Genomic DNA, 24995 nt, shown 5'->3' with positions numbered 1-24995 from the left:
GTCCACAGGACTTCTAGGACACCAGTGATGCTCTGAGCAGTGAAGCAGCATCAGCATCACCTGGAAGTTGTTTAAAATCATAGTCTCAAGCTTTACCTAGAGCTACAGAATCAGAAACTCTGGAGTTGGAGCCTGACAACACGTGTGTGCCAGAGATAAGCTTTCCAGTTGATCCTGTTATGCATTATGTGAGTACTATTTCACTATACGTGGGTGCACTCTTAAATCAAGCTCTAAAGATACCTGGAGAAGAAATCCGTCTCATTTTGAAATCAGAGAAACGTGGTTGAAAAAGATCATGCAAAGAGAATCGACCTATTGGTGAGTAAGAGACAAGACAAATGTGTCTATCTGGCTGAGCATTGTGAGAGGAGTTAGCAGTAAAACGAACTTTTCCCCATGTCAAGATATTTAATAAAATCTGTTCAAGAAAACAAATAGGCATCCATTTTCTAGAAGAAAATCACTAAACTCAAGGTTATTTTCCAATTGAACGATTTAGCTAGGTTATCACTCATGTTACTTGTTCATTTCCCAAGCTTACCTTCTGAATCCTGTTTAGGGTTCTGTGTTTCCTCAGGAAAAAACCACAAAATGTATTTCACTATTCAGTAAGATTGCATTCATTTATTAGGCAAATAATCTCTGTCACATAACCTGTGAGCATTTAGTCATTAATCTTCTGCTTGACTCATTTTAAAAAAATTTTGCACTTCATGTTTTGGTTCCAGTTCTCCTGGCCTGGACCAGAAGTTTTCGTGTGTGATGACTGATCCTAAGAATGCTGATGTGTAATCTTTAGACTTCCTAGCATTGCTTATTCATGAGCACACTTGAACCAGTGGGCAATGCCTGCAGGTTAACTACACTACACTGGTTTTGTAAGAGATGGATTAAAATCTAACATTCCAGAACAGAAGGGAACACGAACCACCACATTAAACTAAACTTTATTGCATTTGTTAGTAATTTACTTTGCTTATGCTTTATAATCTCCCAGAAAAAAAGTATATTACTGACATCAAAGAAGTTGCAGCTGATTTTATCTCCACCAGCATCTGTTCATTTCAAACACAACAATCTGTCTTACAAAAACAATATATTTAAGTCATTAGAATTAATTCAGAATTTACTAATTACTAAAAAAAGCATACATTCCATAAAGTTGCTGAAAACACAAAATTTCAATTATGGATAGCCTGACTTTGATATATTTCTAAAACCAAAATTGCATTATTAAATTAATAAGTTAATGAGCTAAAAGATACATACTATAAGATAAAAAAACTTACAAATCAGTAGAATACAACCAAAGTAAAGTAATGATACTGTAAAAATTCATTTTTTCAGGATTTTGAGAATCCTAACTTATATTTTGATATTTTGTTCATATATAGCCAAGAGTAAGAGAGAAAGCCAACCTAGGATCAATCCGAAGTTCTGTAAGAGAAACATCATCCAGGGTCGTCGTGTCTGAACATGAGTCATTTCAGGAAGCTAAAAAAAGAATAAAAAACCAGAATAAGATCCAGATATATTCAACTGCTGGGAAAAGCTTGGTGGGAAAACATGAGTGTGTTATTCAGAACTTAATAACCTTTAAAATTCCCCAAACAGTTACAAAATGCTTAATACCTATTCTGACCACAATTTTGAAATATAAGCTCAAGTTAAGGCATTTAAGTGTGGTTACAAGTATGCTGGTATTGGCAGAAGTCTTACAATGACATAGCTATCAACTGAGACCCAATTCTTTTGTTTCCAGAAGAATAATACATAAGAGGTATTATTTTTTACTCTTCTATTAGCTTTAGGAAACACTAAATGACTAGCTGCTGCAAAGCATATGCGGGATCTTCAAAAGGCTCATGAAACCTTTGCATTGTGAAAAAAACTGTTCATGGATTTAAATTTTTTTACAGCAACATAAAATTATCTTTTTATTCCATTTTCCACAAACAGTTTGAATAGCCTTGTCCATGAGTATAAATGTTCTTTTCAAAGAGATAATCAAGGTCCTTCTGACCTTTAGAAGAATAAAGACATCATTTCTTCCAACTCCATTTTACTCTGGGAGAGACAAGTGGAAAGCATTGCTTGTTTGTGAAATGCCTTAAGACCATTTAACAAGTCCCTAGCTGAAGTGCTACAGTGTGTTCTTACCTCATAGTGCTTCCAATCCTTCACACACACAAGGTCACCATGAGTATATCTCTTTTTACAATAGTCATTTCTATAAAAGTGAAGCTCAGGTAGACATGGATTGGTTCAAGCTTCACAGTATTTACATTTCAAGCCAGAAAATTCTTTGCAGCAGGTTGTCTCCTGTGTGTCCTAGGATGTTCACTCATATCTGTGGATTCTACCAGATGCTAACTGTACCCCTGCTCCTTGTCATGACAACCACAAATGTCCTCAGACATTATCAAATGTCTTCTGAAGGATATAAGTCACCTCTGGTCAAGAACTACAGGATTATCTTATCTACCAAATAAAATATTAAACATGTCAAATATTCAAGGACTTTAGACTTATGGCAATGAAAAAACCAGTGGACACATTTTTAGATGCTTGTGGTAGAGGAGTATCCTGAGTGTGCTTATACGGGTGTGCCTGGAGTGGGTTTTTCTTCCTTTGCATGAGTTAGCATGATGGGACGAGGGCTGGGGTTACTGTCGCACACCCAGCGTGGAACAGTGGACTAGAGGCAAAGCAAGATTCAGACTGCTGTCCTGGATGGACGGCCCCAAACAAATCACACCTTTTTATGTCATACATAAACATGCCCCTTTACACAAACCCTGCACAGTTCACGAATCTAAATTGTAAATCAAAAATGATTTTGAAAAATCAATAAAATATGGATAAATATATCTTGTTTTTAATTGTGTAGTAAAGTGACTTAGCAAAAGGAAGTTGCAACATTTTATATTTTACATATTATATATGTATAATTGCTCTAATATTTAAATTGGGTATAATTATAGCAAGTTGTTTATATAGTTAACAATGGGTTTATGATAGACTTTCCCTGTTTTTTATTTAGTGAATGAACATCTGTCATTCTATTAATAAAACTGTTTTGGTTCCTAATATCTTGATGCTAATCCAACATCCACAGTGGACTTGGCAGCATTTTAAGTTATATTAAAGTTTATCTGTGTGGGGAAGGGATAGTATTTGTTCTCAAAGACCTTGCATTTGATGGTACTTTTGAAGGATTAACAAGATACATGCATTGGACTTTCCCAATACCTTTGATTATCAATAACTTGGTAAGCAGTTTTTAATGGTTTACTCCTGGGTGAGAAAATATAGGTAATTTCTTTCTGCCTCAATAAGCTATATCTCAGAAAAAAGTATACCATCTGTGGTCACTTGGAGGCTCACATGTTGGTTAATTTCATTTCTAAACACTGGGATAAGACATTGGATATTTCCCTCTCATTTTTCAAACAAGATCATTGTCATTTACAAGTTCTGATAGAATTAACAGCATGTCATATCTCCACAGTCCCTACCTGTTTTTTGTCTTTGATAAAAGAGTGGCTGTGGAGACATTTTCTTGGCAAAGATAGACAAAGTATGAATCATGAACCATGATTGTTTTCAGTGGATTATTATAGAAAAAATATTTCTAACAGGACAGACATATGGTAGAGAAAATGGTTCTGGTTCAATACATAGAATCTGTTATGAATTTTCAAATCATCAATGTCCTAATGATCTAACATTTTAAAATTATTTAGTTAATTAATTAAAAAGAAAAGAAATAGAGGGAGAGAGGGGTGGGGAATGGAGACAGAGAGAGAAAGAGGGAAGAGAGAGAGAAAGACACAGAGACAAGAAAGAGAAAGAGACCTTTCATCTGTTGGTTCACTCCCTGAATGGCCACAACAGCCAGGTTTGAGCCAGGCTAGCAGGGGGCCAAGTACTTGGGCCATCTTCCACTACTTTCCCAAGTGCATAAGCAGAGAGCTGGACAGGAAGCAGAGTAGCCAGGCAGTAGTTTAATCCACTATGCCCACAACAATGGCCAAATAACCTACATTTTAGAAAGCTCAATTTTGAATTTCCATCTTTGACTCAAATTTCCACTCAGGACCTCCAGCTGGGGAGAAGTAGATTCTTGATTAGGATAGATATGATAGCCCAAAAGTTTTAGATACAAAACCACGGAGCTGGTATTAGTATCCTGAAAATGACAGCAAAATCTCAAGTAGTTTCTATCTGGACTAAATAAAAAAATGCTGCAATTTTAAAAATAATTATTCAATCTATCATTTTTCTCATTAGCCTAAATTTACTGCTTCCTTGCAGTGTCTAATACCTCAAAGAATTGGATATATGTGTTTATAAGAGCAGGTGAACCAATGACATTATTCCCAGCAAGAAACCCAAGAATTCTTTATTTAGAGGGTGCAGATGGTATCTTCCACAAGAAAGCGCCCCTGAGTATTTCACACCTCCAAAGGTAGCATTCACACAAAGTACAATGCGGAGATGTGAACAGGCTTGCTTTTTTTTTAAGTCACAGTTATTGGTAGTCACTCGCTATTCATTTGGATGTGCTTTAAGTCACTCATCTTTCTCTCAAGCTCTCTTCAGTTGCTCCAGCTATAAAATCTTAGGCAATGCTTACTTTATTTGCTTTTTAGGTGCATCTATTTATCTTGTTTTTCTTATATCCAAAGCTCCTCCCCCTTACTCCTCATAATCCTACAGGAGAAAAAATATTAGCTTTGTCCAACTCACCCGCAAACACATACAATGGAATTTCACAAAGTTCATGAATGTTGGTGAAAAATTTTTGAAATTCACAGTTTTTTCATAATATTCATTTTTCATGAACTTTTTGGAGATTGCTCATCGAAATGATATCAGAATGAGGACAAGAAACTAGGTCAGCTCATTGCTGTAGTGGACTCATGTGCACTTACAAAGACCCTGTCTGTCTGAAATCCATCATATTTTAATCAACACCTTTCCATTGAACTAGAAAGAAAGGCAAGTTCTCACGCTAAGATTGTCTTATTAGGCATAAATTATCACTGCATGTGATGAAAATGACAAAGATACATGATATAAAATATAGATAGCATGCTGCCTTTCTCATAAGAGATGTCACAGTTTTGATTCTTTGATTTTTAAGACAGACAATACGCATTTAAAAAAACTATAGAATCAGACTTTGTAAGTCTTTTGCTTATGCCCAAACAATAAAAATCAACATTTCACAAAGGTTTAAGGAGATGGTCAACCCAAAATGGAAACTTTAATTTTCATTTGAGTAGCCGATCTCAATATTCCATGTGCATGTGTGTGTGTGTGTGTTGTTTTATTTAATGAAACCCCAGCTACACTTGCTTTTGAGACAATACTTGGATCTGTTTAGCATGATTACGGATGAACATATGACTTGTAATAACTTTTGAATTCAAGAGTATTGCAAAAAAGTTCATGGAAAATGAGATTAAAAGATAAGCTTATTTTGGTAGAAAAAAATTGAAATCCATGTCTATAAAGAGCCTTCAAAAAGTATATGAATAAGATACTATGCATGCATATTAAATATTTTTTGCACCAAAATAAACTTTTTTACTTTCATTTTCCATGAACCTTTTGAAGACCGTCATATGTACCCACATACCATAGAGTCCTATCCAAAAGATACAAATACAATATGAAAACTCAAACCATATCTGATTACAGTTTTTCACGTCCTCTGAATCTGCCCATATTTTTTGTTACCATTTCAGTCAATATTTTTTCCAGGAAAATAAAGGATCATATGAAACCATTTTCATGAGAATGTATTTTGTTTTTCCTTTTTTCAAACTTCCAGACAAGAGCTGAAATTCCATCATCTCCCCTCTGTCTTTCAAGAGAGAAATATTGCCCTTTCCTTTAGGGCAGCTAAATTCTGTTATTAAGCAATTTTTCATACCTTGATTTATGCCCTAAGACTAGAGGAAGTGAATGATGGATAGAGCACAGGGTACTAACACTGAAGTAAAGGAATAGGAGAAGAGAAGAAATTTTGGCAAAAGAGCCTTGCCTAGACAGCAAAACTCTTGTTCTTTAGATTTCAGCTAGAACTTGGAAACCTTGAATTACAAAAATAACTTGTTTGTTTTTAGCACCATGTTTAGCATGAGATACAACTCTGTTGGTGCAAACCTGACAGTAAAGGAGTTGTAGTTTTCTGGGGAAAAAAAAACAAAACAAAACACAACTTTACCTAGAATGCATTCCTTTAGCTTACTATTTTTTTTAAAATTTTGAAACAAGATACAGTAACACATTACTTCAAATGCACTAGAGTATGCATGCTGCTCATGACTTGCCCACAGATAATGGTGTCTGTAAGTCCTATGTATTATTTGAGATGTAGTCATGATGATTAACTGCTAAGTGAGATTTCTGAATATTTCAGAAAGTAAGATGCAGTTCATATTTTAAACTTGAGTCAGTCCCCTTAATTGAGTTCCCAGTCAAGCTGAAGCTTTGAAATGATTGCTTGGCTTATGTAGAAAACCAAAACACATGAGTGTCAGGTACTAGGTGGTAATTACACACTAGGGAAGACTTGGTTCAAAGCTGGATGGATCAGACCTCTCCTGAAACATATTCTTCATCCCAATCTCTTGCATGTCTGAGCTTCAGATTCTTGTGTGAATCAAAACCTGCTCTGTCCACTTCCTCTTGGAATCTGAAACTTGTTTCTTGTTGATGTTATTCAAGATCCATCACTAGTGTTCAATATTTACCTTCATTCATGATTCATACATGTACATACCCAAGATCAGCACCAATGCTTCTAGGATAAAGAGGTCCAAGACTTTTCATTATTAAAAAGTTATAATCTAAATACAAAATTTCAATATTAATTTATGGAAGACATCTGGTGATGTTTCTATGAAGATAAAGCTGCATTTAAAATATTTTTCTCTCAGGAATGGATAGCTTTGGCATCATTCAGAATTGGTTGTTCATTTATAAAGTTCCCTTGACAACTGATTTACAGTATCTTCTTTACAAGAGGGGTCCAAAAACCAGTTACGTACCCTGAAGCACCTGGTAAGCAGAACCATCTTTCTCTCTAAGAAAAGTGATGAAGAAAACTCCGAAGAGGGTAGATTGAAACACGTAAAGTTGAGAGAGAGAGATAGAGACAGAGAGAGAGAGAGAGAGAGAGAGAGAGAGAGAGAAACACCCTAGAATTCTATACCCTGTACAATCGTACTTCAAAATAAAGGTGAAATAGACTTTCCTAGAAAATAAAAATGGAGAAAACCTATTTGCTGCCAGCAGAAATGCCTTGTGAGAAATGTTATTATTATGCTTAATGTCTGGAGGGGCACTCACTCTCCAGGCTACTGCAACTATATCACATTTGCCAATGGCTTAGTTTGTCCTTGCAAAAGGCACACATCTAAGAACAAAATGGAAGCAAATCACCATTTGGTTTGCAAATTTCTAATTACTTATTTCCGTACAAAAACTGTACACTTTAAAGTTGATTATCAGGGACTTCTGATTTCCAGTCCAGGATATAAGGAGCTTAGGACTTGTCATTCTGTCTTAGTTCTTAGACAACTCAAGGAAGGGAGATCATAGAGCACACCACTGCTCCAGAAATTGGAGCAACAGCAGGTGGATTCAGAGAATCACGTCACAGCAGAAGTCCAGCAGTAGACACCTCCACTGGAACCAATGCCAGGGTAGGCAAAGCCAACTGCAATAGACTGTGGAAGCCCATTATGGACAACTCTTGGCAGTTAAAAACTCCAGAGACTCAGCCGGAGGGTGCCCTCATACCTGTGATGCTGGAATACCATATGGGTGCCTGTTCGTGTCCCTGCTGCTCCACTTCTGATTCAGCTCTCTGTTAATGGCCTGGGAGAGCAGCGGTTGATGGCCCATGTACCTGGGCCCCTGACACCCATGTGGGAGACCTGGAGGAAGTGCCTGGTTCCTGGCTTTGGTCTGGCCCACTGCTTTGCAGCCATCTGGGGAGTAAATCAGCAGATGGAAGATCTCTCTTGGTGTCTCTCCCTCTCTCTCTGTAACTCTGATTTTCAAAATAAATAAGTCTTTAAAAAAGAAAGAGATACTACACCAGCAGCAATAAAAAAAAAAAGTGGTAGTAGCTATAGGAAATTTCAGAGAAGACTCAGAACCAGAGAAGTTATCAGGGATAAATGATAAGGGATTAATCATAAAGGAATCACTATAACAGGAAGGTATGAAGTCCTTAACATGTATGAGCATAACAGCAGAACATCAAAATATATAAGGCAAAGACTGGTAGAACTATCAGGAGAAATTATTCAATCTACTATTACAGTTAGAATCTTTAATGCCCCTTTATCAGAAATGGACAGATCCAGTGGGCAGAAAATCTATACAAACATGGTTGAGGAGGTGAGGGCAATCTGACTGGGACATTTGTCCCCCAAGTGACTGCCAGGCCTCACTCGGCTGATCAAATTGGCCAGGCAGGTGTCACCACTTCATACACATCCTTTCTAAAACTGCACGTACCAAGAGTGCAATCTTCCCCGCTAGATGTGGGCTGCTCTTCGGTCAAGGTTGATGAGTAGCTGCGCTCCACTGCTAGAACCTCCAAATAAAGACATAATTGAATTTAGCAGCAACTGTACATAACTGAGATTTCTAGACTATTTTATCCAAAAAGAGCAGCTTACAAATTCTTCCCCAACTTACGTGACAGCATATAACTAACATAACAAGACAGATCACATTCCGGGCCAGAAGACACACCTTAACAAATTTAAAATAACAGAAGCCATGCAATGTCTATGCTCAACCACATGGATAAAACTATAAATTAGAGCTACAAAATCCCAAAATACTTTGAGATTAATCAACACACTTCTAAATGACATGTGTTAGGGAAGAAATTTCAAGACAAATGAAAAAAAGTTTTAACTGAATGAAAGTGAAAATATAATTTATCAAAATTTGTGGGATGATGTGAAAGCAGTTGTTTAAGGGAAATTCATAGCACTAAACACATGTATGGGAAAATAAGAAAGAGCAAAATTCTTTATTCTCAGCTTCCATCTTATAAAACTGAAAAACAAGAGCAAATTAATCCAAAGTAAAACAAGAAAATAATAAAAATTATAGCAGAGATAAATTAAATTAAAAATAGGTAGTTAATATAGAAATTCATTAAAACCAAAGCTAGTTCATTGAAAAGATCAATAAAATCAATAAGCCATGTCATAAATGAAAGAGGGGACATTAACTAAAGACCCCATGGACATTAACCCTCCTAGAGGATTGCAATAGAGATTTTGGTAACTTAAGGTACTCAATGACTTTGGAGACAAAACCCCAAAGACATAATCCATGAAAGAAGAGAGAGATAAGATGGCCTTCATTAAGATTACAAACTTCTGTCTGATGAATGACAATGTCAAGAAAATGTGAAGATAAGGAACAGAGTGGGAAAAAAAAAATATTTGCTCAAACTGGCAACATCTAATGCTGGTAAGGACACAGATCAGCAGGAACTCTCTCATTACTGGTAGGAATGCAAAATGGTACAATTACTTCCGGAGGCAGCTCGTCAGTTTCTTACTAAACTAAACATATTCTTACCATATGATACAACAATCATGCTCCTTGGTATTTCTCCAAAGGAGCTGAAACATTATGTACACACAAAACCTGCACATGGATGCTCCTAGCAGCTGTATAGATAATTGGTAAAATATGGAAGCAACCAAGATGTCCTCAGTGGATAAACCGTAGTGCATTCAGACAATAGATTATTTAGCACTAAAATGAAATGAACTATCAAGCCATGAAAAGACATAGAGGAAACTTAAAACAATATTACTGAGTAAAAGAACCTAATCTGAAAAGGCAAAAACCAGAATGTTCACAATTATACAATGTTACAAGAAAAGCAATAAAATTAATAGGGTTGGGGCTAGCATTGTTGTGCCGCAGCTTAAGCGGCAGATTGTGACACCACTATCCCACACTGGAGTACCAGTTCAAGACCTGGCTACTCAGCTTCTGATCTAGCTTCCTGCTAATGCACCGATGATGGTCCAAGTGCTTGGGCCCCTGCCACTTGTGTGGGAGACCAAGAAGAAGTTCTTGGCTCTTGCATTCAGCTTGGCTCAGCCATGGATGCCATGGTCACTAGGGGAAATGTACCAGTGCTTGGAGTCCATCTCTCTCTTTCTCTCTCTCTCTCTGTGTATGTGTGTGTGTGTGTGTGTGGTTATGCCTTAAACAGTAAACTATGGACTTTGAGTTGTAATGATGTGTCAGTGTAGGTTCAAGGATTGCATATATGCACCCCTGTGTGGCGTGTGACTGTATGTAGTAGGGTGGGTGCGCAGGTGTTGGGGCAGGGGGCATATGGAAACTTTCTGTGCTTCCAAGTCAGTTTTGTAGTGAACCTAAAGTTATTCTAAACAATAAGGCTTATTCATTTTAAAAACTCCATTTCCTAGTCATACTAGCTTCACTTTAAGTGCTCAATAACCATATGTGGCTAGTGGAGACCATTGTAGACAGTATAAGAAAAACAAAAAAGAACATTATCTATCCCTATTACAAACTAAAGAAGTACTCTTAGCAGGAGCTACATACAAAGAAGGGAAAACTACAGCATATTTTCAGTTACTGGAGTGTTTGGTGTCTAAAGTCAAATGCCTTCTATTTATAATCAGGACAAGATTTAATCTAAGCACTTTCCACAGTATTCTCCCACCAAAATACCTAACTTTTTATTTTTAAATGTTGAACATTGCTACGAAGAGCTACTGAAATCTCCGTATTGTTAAACACAGAGAAAAAAATGAAAAAAAAAAACTTTCGCATATTTGCCCATCCATATATTTATAATTATATTAGTCAGACATTCAACTACTTTTTCTCTTAATAATGTGAAGTCTTTTGATGACTATTTACAATTTTATAAAAATATGTTTTATAAAAATTATTGGAGAGGGGCTGGCATTGTGGCATAGTGGGTAAAGCCTCTTGCTTGCAATGCCAGCATCCCATATGGGTGCCACTTTGAGTCCCAGCTCCTCAACTTCTCATCCAGCTCCTTGCTAATGGGAAAGCAGTAGAGGATGACCAAAGTGCTTGAGCCCCTGCATCGACGTGGGAGACCTGGAAGAAACTCCTGGCTTTTGGCTTCAGCCTGGTACAGCCCTTGCCATTGCAGCCATTTGGGGAGTGAACCAGTAGATGGAAGATCTCTCTCTCTCTCTCTCTCTCTCTCTCTCTCTCTCTTTCTCTCTCTCTCCCCCTCCCTCTTTCTCTCTGTAACTCTGCCTATGAAATAAACAGATTTTTTTTTAAATGATCAGAGAGGTACAGAGGAGTCCTTAAATCGTTTGATAGGAGGAGAGATTGAATGTGGTTCTTAGTGACAACCAAAAGTCTATCCAGATTTTGCAAAATCTAACATTCAATGTAACCCTTTATCCATGCACTGTCTCCAAGAAAATTTACTGAAAAAGCCATCTATGAAAACACAACTTGCTGAAAAAATTGATAAATTATGAAGACTGTTTTGTCTTTAAACCTCTAAAAGTATACAGACTGTTTTGCTTGTGTTCTCACATGCATTGACTTTACAATTTACTGGCTGAATTAGTGCTCCAACATGAAGACAATCACTTGATCATTTTGCTTGCCTTGCAGATCATCAAAAACATGCAGCCATACATACGTTGTTTCTTCATAACAATAATCTTACCTGCTTAACAGACTTAAGACTAAATTTATAAACAACTTATGCTTGTCTAAATGAGCAAGATTTTATCTGGCAGACACTATTAAAATCTTTATGAAGTACTAACAGAGGTACTCTAGTGAATGAAAAGTCACAATTATCAATTGTTCATGGAGTACAAGAATTTAAAGAGTTCACTACACATTGTGTACATTTTTGAGTTTTCACAGTATTCCACAAATGTGTATAATACACACATGTGTATAAAGAATTTAAAAGGACATCATTCCTTTCAACTTTGACAGTAGAGTTTTATTTTATTCATTTATACTCATCAATGCATGTTTCTCTATTTATGCAATTTAAAAATAAAGAACAGGAGCAATGTAGACAATGGAGGGGCTAAGTTCTGATTTCTATTTCTGGTGAGTTTGAAAAGATAAAAAGGATATGTGTGATTAATGTGAAATACTTTTTACTTGTAAATATGCCTCTATTTATTTAAAATATTATAACATTTGTATTTTTAAAAATCTTGCTTATGAAATACACTCATCCATTAAGTAAGTATTATCTATACCTTTTATGTACTCCCAAGATGTTAAAACATAATCCAAACAAATTCATCAAAGTTGAAATACACAAGGTCAGCAAAAAAAAAGAAAACAAAAATCAGTTGCATTTCTCAAAAGAAATAATGAACAACTCAAAATAGAAAACACTTCCATTTACAATAGAACCAAAAAGAATAAAGTATTTAGTAATACCATTAACCAAGGAGGTAAAAACTTGTACACTGAAAATAAAAAAAAAAACACTGCTGAAAGAAATTAAAGATATAAATAAATGGCAGCCTGCGCCGCGGCTCAATAGGCTAATCCTCCGCCTTGCGGCGCCGGCACACCGCGTTCTAGTCCCAGTCGCCCCTCTTCCAGGCCAGCTCTCTACTATGGCCCGGGAGTGCAGTGGAGGATGGCCCAAGTGCTTGGGCCCTGCACCCGCATGGGAGACCAGGAGAAGCACCTGGCTCCTGGCTTCGGATCAGCGCGGTGCACCGGCCGCAGCGGCCATTGCAGGGTGAACCAACGGCAAAGGAAGACCTTTCTCTCTGTCTCTCTCACTGTCCACTCTGCCTGTCGAAAATAAATTAATTAATTAATTAATTAAAAAAATAAATAAATGGCAAGGCATCCTAGTTCACAGATTGTAAAGTGGCATTGTTAAGATCTATCAATGCTATATAAAGTGATCTACAGGCAAAATGCAATTTCTATCAAAAATGCCAATGACTTTTTTTGTGGAAACAGAAAAATCCAACCTAAAATTCACACAAAATATCAAGAACTTTGAATAGCCACAAAAATCTTGAAAAATAGGAGATTCACATTTTCTCATTTCAAAATTTACTGCAAAGTAACAGTAATCAAATGAGTGTGGTACTGGCCTAAAGACCAAAATAGAAACCAAGAGAGTGGAACAGAGAGCCTGAAAACAAAGTCTTTTACATGTATTCAGTTGATTTTTGACACAATCCCAAGATCATTCAATAAGGAAAGACAGTCCTTTCAACAAGCAATGGGCGCGAGGGGGCTATTCACGTGTAAAAGAACGATGCTGGATCTTTCCCTGATACCATATATAAAAATTAACTTAAAAAGGTGCAAAAACCCAAATGCCCATCAATGGCTGAACAGATAAACATTAGTATATACAACAGTGGACTATAATTCAGTCTTTAAAAGGGTGTGAAATTCTGACACATGCTGCAACACCAATGGATCTTGAGAACATTATGCCAGGAAAAATAAACCAAACATAAAATGACAGACATTTTATAATTCCATTTATATACAGTGACTACAGTAGCTAAATTTATAGAGACAGAAAATGAACTATTGGCTTCCAGAGGCTACAGGAGAGAGAATTAGAAGTTAGTGCTGAATGGGTACAGAGCTAGAGTTTGAGAAGATGACAGGGTTCTGGGAATGGAGAGTGGTGATGGTTGCCCAACCAAGTGAATGTCGTTAATGTCACTGAACTGGAAATGAGTGAAATGGTAAAGTTCATGTCATGTATATTTTGCCACAATAAATACGCACCTACTCCAATATTTGAAAAACTTAGCTTCCACTCACTGTTTAACTTCTGAGCTGAGTGTAATAACCACCAGTATTTAGGCTGGATCTGCGAGTCTATGGGCTGGTGCGAGGATATCATTTGCTGCATGATGAGGATTCTTTGTCATTATTTTGCGCTGAAAAACGTGAAGTTATGTTTAGATCCCTAAGTCCCAGAGCATAAACTCAGCTCTCATGCTCGCTAATAACCACACACAGCCCACTTCAGGAGGATCGGATCCCCTTTTAGCAAATAGTCTACAGTGTTGTCTGTTTTGAACTTCTTTTGCTTAGGGAAGTTGAGCGTCTCCTCTCTGAGACCTGCCTGCTCTAATGAGACCGAGGCTGCCTATGCAGGGAGACGAGGTTTCAGTAGCCGTCAGACCTCAAAAGGGCCCTGGAGGAGTTCTCATTCTACAGAATTCTGGAGAGCAAAGATTTGCTCTGAAGTGTTTGCTTCAACATGCTGTATCAACTCCTTTCAACAATCTACCAAGAGTTTAATTCACTAAAAGTTTGTGTGTGAAAATTCTATGGTTTTTATTTAAATTTTTACATTTCTTTTATGGAATTCATTTTCTTTTTAAAAAAAATATTTATTTATTTAAAAGGCAGAGTTACTGAGAGAGAGAAAAAATCAGACTCAAGCTGCCAAATGGCTGCCACAGCCAGGGTTGGGCCAGGCTGAAGCCAGGAACTTCATCCAGGTCTCCCACATGGGTGGCAGGGGTAAAGTACTTGTGCTACCCTCGATTGCCTTCCCAGGAGCATCAGCAGGGAGCTGGACTGGAAGTGGAATACCTGGGACAACGTGGGATGCCAGCCTTGTAGGTTGTGGCTTAATCTACAGTGCCATGCCAGCCCCTGAAATTCATTTTCTTGGTTGTCCCTTTGACAGCAATGAAAACAGGGATGTTAAGGAGCGTTCTATTTTATAATTGTATTTGATTAGTAAATTGTAGGATCTTGAATACAGATTACTATGCTGACCCAGCAATATCCTGAAATTAGGAGATTTGTTCTCATAGACACTGGTGCTGTTTTAAATTTAGCTTTTTGCCGGCGCCTCGGCTCAATAGGCTAATTCTCTGCCTGCGGCACCGGCACACTGGGTTCTAGTCCTGGTCGGGGCACCAGATTCTGTCCCGGTTGCCCCTCTTCCAGGCCAGCTCTCTGCTGTGGCCCGGGAGTGCAGTGGAGGATGGTCCAAGTGCTTGGGCCCTGTACCCCATGGGAGAGCAGGAGAACCACCTGGCTCCTGCCATCGGATCAGCGCAGTGTGCTGGCCGCAGCGCGGCGGCCATTGGAAGGTGAACCAACGGCAAAGGAAGACCTTTCTCTCTGTCTCTCTCTCACTGTCCACTCTGCCTGTCAAAAAAAAAAAAACAAAAACAAAAACCACAAATTTAGCTTTTTTTCAGTTGGTAGCTATGCTCAACAAACATAGCCATTTTAATCTTCCTAACAAGCAGGAAAGCAAGAACCAAAGCTCTTGGTGTATGCAAGGTAGCCAAACTAAAGTTTTCTCTGAAGATTCTTTTTCTAACTTGTGGGCCCAAAACTTCCCAAAAGTCTCTTTCCAAGACAATTCACAAAGCGGCTTACAGCAGGAGATAAACAAGAATTCATCCTTTGAGAACTCTGAGTCATAAGATAAAAATCATACCATTGTCACTCATAATTAGCAGAGACAAAATGCTACCTGCATTTAACTTGTAGTTAACAATGCATTACTCTATTTTTGTCTTGGGAGAGGGATTCAGTTAGACAAATTCTTTTTTTTGTTTTGTTTTGTTTTGTGACAGGCAGAGTTAGACAGTGAGAGAGAGACAGAGAGAAATGTCTTCCTTCCGTTGGTTCACCCCCTAAATGGCCGCCACGACCGGCGTGCTGTGCTAATCTGAAGTCAGGAGCCAGGTACTTCCTCCTGGTCTCCCATGTGGGTGCAGGGCCCAAGCATTTGGGCCATCCTCCAGTGCACTCCCTGGCCACAGCAGAGAGCTGGACTGGAAGAGGAGCAACTGAGACAGAATCCAGCGCCCCAACTGGGACTAGAACCCGCGGTGCCGGCGCCGCAGGCAGAGGAATAGCCAAGTGAGCTGCAGCACCGGCCGACAAATTCTTAATTGTACAGCTCAGCAAAGGCACCTATCAGCCAGCTTTAGCATTTTTTTCAGAAATGATTAGTTTGGAAGGGGTGTGTATATGTGTACCTGTGCATGGCTTGAGAGAGAAGATACAAGAAAAGAGACACATGACACAGAAAAATGCAAACACTTCTAGTAATCATTTTTTTAAAAATTAGAGTTCATAGTTCATCAAACTAGTCATCATTTTCTCAGTAGAAATTTTCTAAGTGTACGGTGTGACTGACTTTTACAGAAAGAGAATGGAAGTCTTTCAAGTTGGTGGTAAGTGATTCATGCTTCTTCCTTTTGTGAAGAAATAATTGTGGATTTTAAATTATACTAATTTTACTGCCTGAAATGGATTTTAAATGCTGATCATTTCTTCCTATGCAAAAGAGTATTTAAAATGTCAATTGTACTCAGACTTGGGATACAGCAAGTATTGCAAAATATTTGTTAAAAACAAAGATGTATTCAAAAGTTCCTTCATATGTCTTTTTCAAACAAAATAACCCTTTCCTGTGGATGGGTAGTGCTTGAAGGGATTGCATCCAGGTGTTGGCCTTTGAAGAAAGGATGACTTACTAGTTATCAGGATGGAGAAAGGACTCACATTTACCAAATCCAGCGCAGTGATGGCACACTATTGACTGAATCGCACTAGACTTCTCTGGATTTCTCTAAGAAACAATCAAATTCAGTGAATTCAATAAGAAAGAATGACAGGGAGGGGGAAACAAGATCAATATCCTAAAAAGTTCAGGATTCCAGTTGAGTTTAATTTTACAGTCATGTGATTAAGAAAAGAGGAAGAGCTTGGCTGAAAAGGGGGCTGTTCTTTTGGTCAATTCATATGCTTTTCACTCAATTTATTGCCTTGAAACTATTCTATTTACTGAACTGCAAAATGTGTAAAGAAACCAATGGACGCTTCCTCTGGACAACGGATGATCCTATTTGCCAACCAGGTTTGACACTCAGACCCTATTTTTGCATTTTTGTTTCACAGGTAGAGGAACATAAGTCCAAATTCAAAAGACTCTCTATTCTGCCTTTCATACAAAGATGATTACCTGGAAACTGGAACATGCTCTAGGTAAAATCCTGGCTACCAATTTAAAAGAGTATCCAGAAAAGCTAAGGAAGAAAGTGACAGATCTAGAAAACTATGTGGTAACAGGGAGGTTGATAGAGGAAGAGGGTCAGAAATAGGGGATATCTCTCCATGTCCTCGCCCTCAGGGGAATAGTTCCATGAACCCTGGTAGATGTGAAACTCTATGGATGCTCCAGTCCCATATATAAATAATGTTTGCCTCTAATCTACTCAATTTTCCCATATATTTTAAAAATCATCTCTAGATGAATTGTGGCACCTAGTACAATGCAAATGCCGTTATCATTGTTGTACTGCATTATTGCTTAGGAAATAATGACAAAAAAAAAGTCTGCACATATTCAGCACAGAGACAATTATTTTTCTGAGTACTTTTAACTTATAGTTTGTTGAATTTATGGATGTAGAACCCTTGACTATGGAGAGTTGACTGTATTCTTATGTAAGTTGGAGTGGCCAACTGAATTTCGCTTTATTTTTCTTTGATGTGTTTAAGCTCTTTTACCCCACCTTTCATATAAGAAAACAACACAACATATTTAGATATTAACCTAGTAATTACAGGGATTTCTGATTGTATTAGACACTTTTCCTGTTAGGTGCCACTTCAAACGCTGTATCTAGGCCCTACTAATTACTTTATAAAAGTAAGCAGAAGAGTAAAATACGGAGAATATGTTCTGTTCAAACAGTAAGCAGGAAAGCAGATGTGACTATCAACCTCAGACAGTTGAGACTTCAAGACAAGGGATTTTACCAGAAACAAAGAACTGTTCAGCACAACAAAAGTTTCACTTCATCAAGAAGACAGGACCATCCTGCTAAGAACTGGATGCTTGTGTCTCCTCACAATTACATGTTGAACTTCCAATTCCCAACGTGCAGGTATTTGGAAATGAGGTCTTCGGGGGTAATTGGGCTATGAGGGCCAAGTCCTCATGGTGGGATTAGTGCCTTTATGAGAAGAGACATGAGGGTTCTCCCTTCTTCCCTATCATTATCCTCATCATCATATGAGGACATAACAAGAAGGTATCTGTCCACAGATCAAGAAGAGCCTTCCCCAGGAACCAAATCAGCCAGCACTTGGATCTTGGCTTTCCCAGCCTCCAGAATCACTAGAAATTTCTGTTGTTCCAGTTGCCCCCACTACATGGTATTTTTATTATAAATTAGCCCAAAGTGACTGTCACAACCTCTAATATGTATGCATCAAATAATAGCTTTAATGACCTGAAGCAAAGTGGACACAGCTAAAGAAGTAGGCAAAATCCCAATGTATGTAGATATTTTAAAATCAAACAAGTGGAGAAAGAAATCAGTATATCTGAAGATATGAACAACATTGTCAATTAGCCTGACAGAAATGACATCCACAAAACCCTATACCCAACTTCTTGTACTTTTTAGATGCACTTGGGAACATTTACCAAGATAGACCATATCTCTTTAAAACACTGGGTCTTAAAATAAGATCCCCGAAATTTCAAAGGACTCAAATAAAAGAATATATGTTCAAAAAAGGAATTAAGTTAAATTCCAAGTATTTAGAAAAGTTCCAAATATTGATTAGACAACATACTTCTATATAACCAATATGTCAAAAACAAAATAATTACATGAGAATGCAATGATATTTTAAAATCAATAGAATTATAACTTCAATGTATTAAAATACATGGGAATCTGATAATATTGCATTTCCCAGCCGATTTATAGGCATAATGCTAATATTAGAAAACAAGAGTAATTTAAAATCAGTGATAAAGGTAGACAATTGACCTCCCAGTTAAGACACCTGTGTACCATAGCAAAATACCTGGGTTTGCTACTTAGCTCTGGCTCCTGTTGAAAGTGTCTTGCTAATGCAGGTATTGGGAGGTATTGATGGTGGCTCAAGTAACTGAGCTCCTGCTGCTCACATGGCAGATAGGGACTGAGTTTGGGGCTCCCAGATTTAGCACTAGTCTGGCCCTGGCTGTCAAGAGCATTTGGGAAGTGAACCAGCAGGTGAAAGCGTGTGTTCTCTCTCTCTGCCTCTCATATTTTAAAAATGTCACTATACCTCAAAAAGAAGGAACATAAGCAGAAAATTAAGAACCTAGTGAAAAGAAAAAAAATAGACATAACAAATAATAAATCACAAAGCACTGATATTTAGTCATTGCTGGTTTTCTTGGTTGTCAAATTTGTGGTTCCTATTCCTATAAATTTAGGCACTGTCCAATCACAGATCGTTCTTCTTAGGGACAGTGCCCCAGGGAATACAATAAACTTTCCAGTGTGCTTGAAGCTATGACTACCACCTGGTCATTTAGGGCTCCTTATACCAATAGATCAACTAACAACAACAAAAAAGTCATTACAGTGGTAGCAATCATTGCCATAGATTAGCAGTGAGGAGTTAGGGTTTCTGCTGCTCCATAGGACAAGAACATGTCTAGAGACTGGGGCATTGCTTGGAGCATCTCTTGGTGCCTCCATGCAGGGAAGCAATGGAGAACAGCCCATTAGAAGAAATATGGCCTGATTAGGACACAGCTGCGGACTTCTCAGTGAAGCCCTTTGTCGCCTCGGCCAGGAAAGAAGCCTAGGTCAGCAAAAGTGCTGCCTGGAGGTGAAAGGAATCAAGAGTGGGTGCGGGAGGCCAGTTATGATGCCTGTCAACGACAACCTCAACACCAGCAGGGTTTGGTGCTTGTCTTACTGCTTCATATGAAGTCTCCGTGCAGCTTTGGGCAGTCTCACACCATGAAAGGGACTCTGAGGTAGGTGGAACCTAAAAGTGGAGGAGGCAGGAGCCCATCTGAGTGGCGAAAGGGGCCAGCTGTTAATGGACATCCCTCGCATGCCACTTCATAGTCTCGCAGCCCCATCCCTCACCCCAGTCCCTGCTGCGGAGACCAGTCCCGGGAAGGTGTTGACTAGTTTTACAAAGAGCCCTGCTTCGGGCCCATGCTCAATGCCTCACTTCTTGTGTCCTGGGCTTCTCTGACGTGATGTCATGGGACCCCCATGGGAACACCACTGTCAAGCACGAGTTGTGAATGTGGGGGATAATGTTTGTAGAGCTAGCTAGGAACAGTAGGGCCTGGAGTCCAAAGAGGAAGCCCCTCTCGTTTTCCAGATAAACAGTTCTGGGGCATATTTCCTAGGTCTCCTCAGAAGGTCACATGTGAGGGAGCCCCACAGTGTTGGTGCACTGAACACAAATGCATCATTGTACGGACATTGCTTCATTCCCCATATTCCTCCGGCTGCCTTTCACGTGGTTTCCTCCCTGGATCAGCTCCCACATGAACTGCTTCCACCCTCTTTTTTGTTTTTGCCTCTGTTTTGGGGGAAACCCAGGCTAGGACACTGATCTTTATAACAGAATTGATTTCTCCTGGCCACCCAGAGCTGCACTCATTCTTAACTTCCCTTAGAAACTGTTCAGTGCTACTGGGAGTTCGTGTGCCTGGAACAAGGCAGTCCCACTTTGGAGAATTAGGGCTGGCAGCTTTCCCTAGAGAAGACCTTCTTCTTTGTTGACCCATTGCTAATGGCCTAACTGCTGCCCTAATTCCTTTTTTTTTTTTTTTTTAGGAATTTTAAGAAATGCACCCAACTCCTCTCAAACACATACACCAAGCAAACACCTAGTTCATTGTTGCACATTAATCTGGCTCAGGAGGTAAATATGCAGTAGTCAGTGAAGAACCAGTACATGGTCACATTTCTCTTTGCCCTCTAGTTGTAGAAATTTGTTTTCTTTGCTGTTTCATGGAGTCTTGCAAACTTATTTTCTTCTCCTTAAATGACAGACTATTTTCTTTGGCATAGCCCCAGAGGACAGCAAGAGTTAAACTTGCTGCTCTGTGAAAGAGCTATGTTTGTTTAGAAGTTACTTAGAAGGCCGTGAGAGCAGGCGACCTGGATTGCAGGAAGCAGCCCCAGGAAACTGGGGGTATTTTCTTTCCTGTCTTTTTGCCAGGATCCTGGGTTTCCCTTGGCCCATAGCAATTTGCAAGAAAGTCAAGAATCTCATAGGACACCAGCCACACTGCTTTCTTAGAAGCAACTGCTTAGCCTCATTCAACAAGATGAGGAACAGAGACACTGAATGGGAAATGACAAGTGTAGTGTAAGGTTCCACATGACAAATGGCGCTTGATAATCTTCCCAGATCAATTTTAGGAGAGGAGACCACATAGCAATGAAAAAGTATTCTCTGATCATAAATGTCCATTATGTTTGAGGAGGGGTACAGTCTGTGTTAAAAACAGGATAAACCTCAAAAGAATACAGCGGTTGCCCCCAACTGACCCATAAAGAGAAAAGAATTTAAAAGAGAAAGCTGCAAACCAGAAGGCTCAAGAGTAAATTTTGAGGAATGGTCTGTTAACATTTTAAACACAGGTAGCTCCTCAGTGGTGGGGGACAATGAGTTCATGCAACCATAAGGAGTTACAAACCAAGGTTTCTCTAGTTGGAAGGATCTCAGGATTCTGTAACATCAACCTTAGGTTCGAAGATGGGCTCAGATAAGAGGGCAACATTTATTTCACTTTTAACTTTGTTACCAAACTTCGGGAATTCCCTGAGTATCCCAAGTAATACATAAGAAAATTTCTAGGTATGGAAGTGTATTTGGTGTTAATCCCATCCACTTGAGTTTCCTAAGAATTAAGAAAAACCACCAGAAACTCAGAAGCACATATGCTAGGGTATCAAATGGCAGTGTTTACTTTGAGCGTCTCTTTTTGAAATCTGCATCATAAATCAGTTCTTCTCCTTGTATCAGTGCAAGCTCCTGCCTTGCCTGCTTTTCCCCTCATGAACTATTTCACTTACCTTCAGGACAATAGCTGGATTCTGCGTGGTCCTGGCTAATCCCACGGACCTGCTCCACACGTTACCTTCAAGACTATTTATTTTACTTTCTCTTCTCCAGGACAGAGGTAATAACATAATTTAGTTCTATTCTTACTTCTTTTCAGTCTTAGGTATTTATTTTGTTATTTCATTTTTATTTCCTTTACTCCTTTCTATAAGAAGGTAAACTCATCATGACTTTTACCTTCAGACATTTAACTTGTTAACAAGTCCAAAAGAGGGAGACCTTAAAAAAATGACTGGTTTATCTTACAGAAATGAAAATTAATGAGGTATAAAACATGAGATTTGGGGCTGGCACTATGGTATAGCAAGTAGGGCCACTGCCTGTGGCACCAGCATCCCATATGGGCACTGACTTAAGACCTGGTTGCTTCACTTACAGTCCAGCTTCCTGCTAATGTGCCTGGGAAAGGAGAGGAAGATGGCCCAAGTCCTTGGACCCCTGCACCAATGTGGGAGACCCGGAAGAAGCTCCTGACTCCTGGCTCCAGCCATTGTGACCATTTGGAGACTGAACCACCAGATGAAAGACCTCTCTTTCTGTTTCTCCCTCTCCCTCTCTCTCTGTAACTCCGCCTTTCAAATAAATAAATCTTAAAAAAAAAAAAAACATGAATTTTCCGAGGTTCAATTCCTTTGTAAGATTATAGAGAACAAAAAGTGATGGCTGAATTATTAGTGTCAGCAAGGACCTCTTTAGAAAATGTTGTTTTTTATATACTTTTATTTATTCGAAAGACTGAGAGACATAGACACACACACACACACACATGTCATATTCATTGGTTCACTCTCCAAATGCTCCCAACAACCTAGATTGGGCAGGGCCAAAATTGTTAGCCCAAACACCCACTCCTATGTTGCATGTTTAGAGATCAAATACTATACTTATCTTCTTGTTCTCATTTCTCCAGCATGATAGTCCTTTGGCAGTTAAAACTTAAAGACAAAATTATTTTTAAAATAGGGTAGCTTAATCAAGTCCGACAGTTATTTAATTCAACCAGTGGCACTATATCCCGTTACCTAAATAAAACAGTTGGCTATTCAACATAACTGTTTCGGAGGTGGAGGTGCAGGCAACACATAGATAACAAAGCTGGAACAGAAGGAGCTCATGAGCACTTCTGAAAATTACAAAGATTAAAGTTTTTCCACTTAAATCCACTAAAAATGTTTTTTTTTTCAACTCATTATATTCCATCTGCCCACAATTTACTTTCTTGAATATTTCCTTTGTCACTTATATTTTATGTATATTCTTTCTTCTCTTCTCCATATTTGTTTTTGCACTGTATTGCCTCTTCTGTTGTACATTTTCAGTGTTTAGGAGAACAAAAGAGAAACATCGCAGCTTACCATCTCCACCAAGGCTAAGTATAAGAACATCCCAGCAGTGACAGTTAAGATCCAGTCCTGGACACACGGGTCAGCAGACACCGAGAGGCCGATGTAGAGTCCCAGGAAGGCAGTTAGGGCGCTGACGAAATTCATCAGGATGGCAGTCTTCACGGCAAGTCCAGAGCTTAAGAGCACTGCGAAGTCTCCTGAAGGTTAAGGCCACAAGAAACTGTAATTGCAATGGAACTGATGACATTTTGATCTCAGGCAGTTTCACACTTTGGCAGCTAGATCCAGTGTTTTAAGTCAAGGTGGGTGATCAGATAATAACGTGCGTTTACTTATTTCTCCAGCATTCTTAGTCAACTCATTCTACTACTGTTGGAAAGTTGTATTTTGAGAATTCTATTCCTTTGGCTGCCCCTAATAATGGCACATACACAGAGAGGCCTGTGACATGTTTAGTCCGGTTATCCTGTGACATTTCAACTTAGGTCAATGTAAAACAGTCACTTGCTATCCCAGGATTTCTAAATCTTCTGACCTGGAAACTTTCCAGGTGAAATCATGACGTTCTATGGGCTTTTATTATCTGTTTACGCAGGAACTGCTGTAGGGGGAAGAGAAAACTCTTAAAGAAAGAAGAGATTTTTAAATCATGACAAAAGTTGCTTAGGGAATTTTTTTCCCTTTACGATTACAGGGAAATAATCTTATTCTCTCATTACCTTTACTCTAAAAGAAAAAAAGCTTGTGAGTGACTCTGAAAGCATCTGTTTTAGTCTCTGGGATTGAGACGAGACTGAAATTCAATAAACAGACAGCTCTGGGACTCGGTTTCTTTGTTCTGCTCCATATTTGGCCCCATGAACAGGTCTTGAAATGTCGTTGCTGGCCTGATCCAGACTGTCCCATGGGCCTGTGGCTTTGGGTTGAGGAGCAAGTGCTACACCACAATTACAAGAGGTAACCAGGGACTCCAGGGAATGGCTCTCTGACCACGTATGTTGTAGTGAGCTCATGTAGGACTTTGGATAAACTGCTCCAAGAAGGATGCGTCAGTAATGAGTCAGTGCCAGGACTGACTGAGTGATGGATGCTGGGTACAAGGGAAGAGTGGCCCAACAATGTAGGTCCGAAAAGGGAAAAAGAGGGAGTGACTGCTCAGTGTTCTCCTGAGGGCACATGTGTACCTCGACCAGCCTCCAGCGTTTCTGGTCTATATTAGAAATGGCTCTTCTATCCCATCTTGGTTCCTTGGAGGCAGGATATGAATTACAGGGCTATTAAGATTATCCAGAAAAACAGTCTTATGTACAGCTGCTACCAGATACCTGTCATTCCAGTTTTACACATGGCTTCAAACATTTTGTGCAAATCAGGTTGATGAAACCATGGTTGGCTTGGTTTTAATTTCAATGCTATTTTATCTCATTGGCTTGTTTACTGACATAATGAGTAAAAGAGCCCTCTTAATATTTTCCCATATTTAATATGCAGATTTTGAAGTCCTTTCCAAAGTTTTTTTAAAATGAGGTTTCTCTGAATGTCTCTCTTCCATACAGAATTCTCCAGAATCCAAAAAAGATGCATTCTTGGTCCTGGGAAGATCACAAAAGAGTTTAATCAAATTTGATTCCAGGGTACAGGAATTGTTTTTCAAGTCCTCTTCTT

At 38.8% G+C, this 24995-nt stretch overlaps 1 protein-coding gene across 3 annotated transcripts in view; it reads right to left on the bottom strand.

Annotated features, from left to right (window-relative positions):
• Window positions 1-969: 969 nt before the first annotated feature.
• SLC39A12 (solute carrier family 39 member 12) overlaps window positions 970-24995 on the bottom strand; it is a 69329-nt gene continuing 45303 nt past the window's right edge. For all 3 annotated transcript variants that reach the window (XM_062211357.1, XM_062211358.1, XM_062211359.1), the window contains 2 exons: window positions 23340-23527; window positions 970-1497 (listed from right to left, as the gene is read on the bottom strand). In XM_062211357.1, coding sequence (XP_062067341.1) covers window positions 1369-1497; window positions 23340-23527 — 317 coding nt within the window. In that variant the 3' untranslated portion in view covers window positions 970-1368. The remainder of the gene's footprint in view (window positions 1498-23339; window positions 23528-24995) is intronic.

The sequence above is a fragment of the Lepus europaeus genome, chromosome 14 (genome assembly GCF_033115175.1).
Source record: "Lepus europaeus isolate LE1 chromosome 14, mLepTim1.pri, whole genome shotgun sequence".
NCBI lineage: Eukaryota > Metazoa > Chordata > Mammalia > Lagomorpha > Leporidae > Lepus > Lepus europaeus.
The sequence above is the reverse complement of the archived record's forward strand: the minus strand, read 5'-3'. Positions and strand labels throughout refer to the sequence as shown.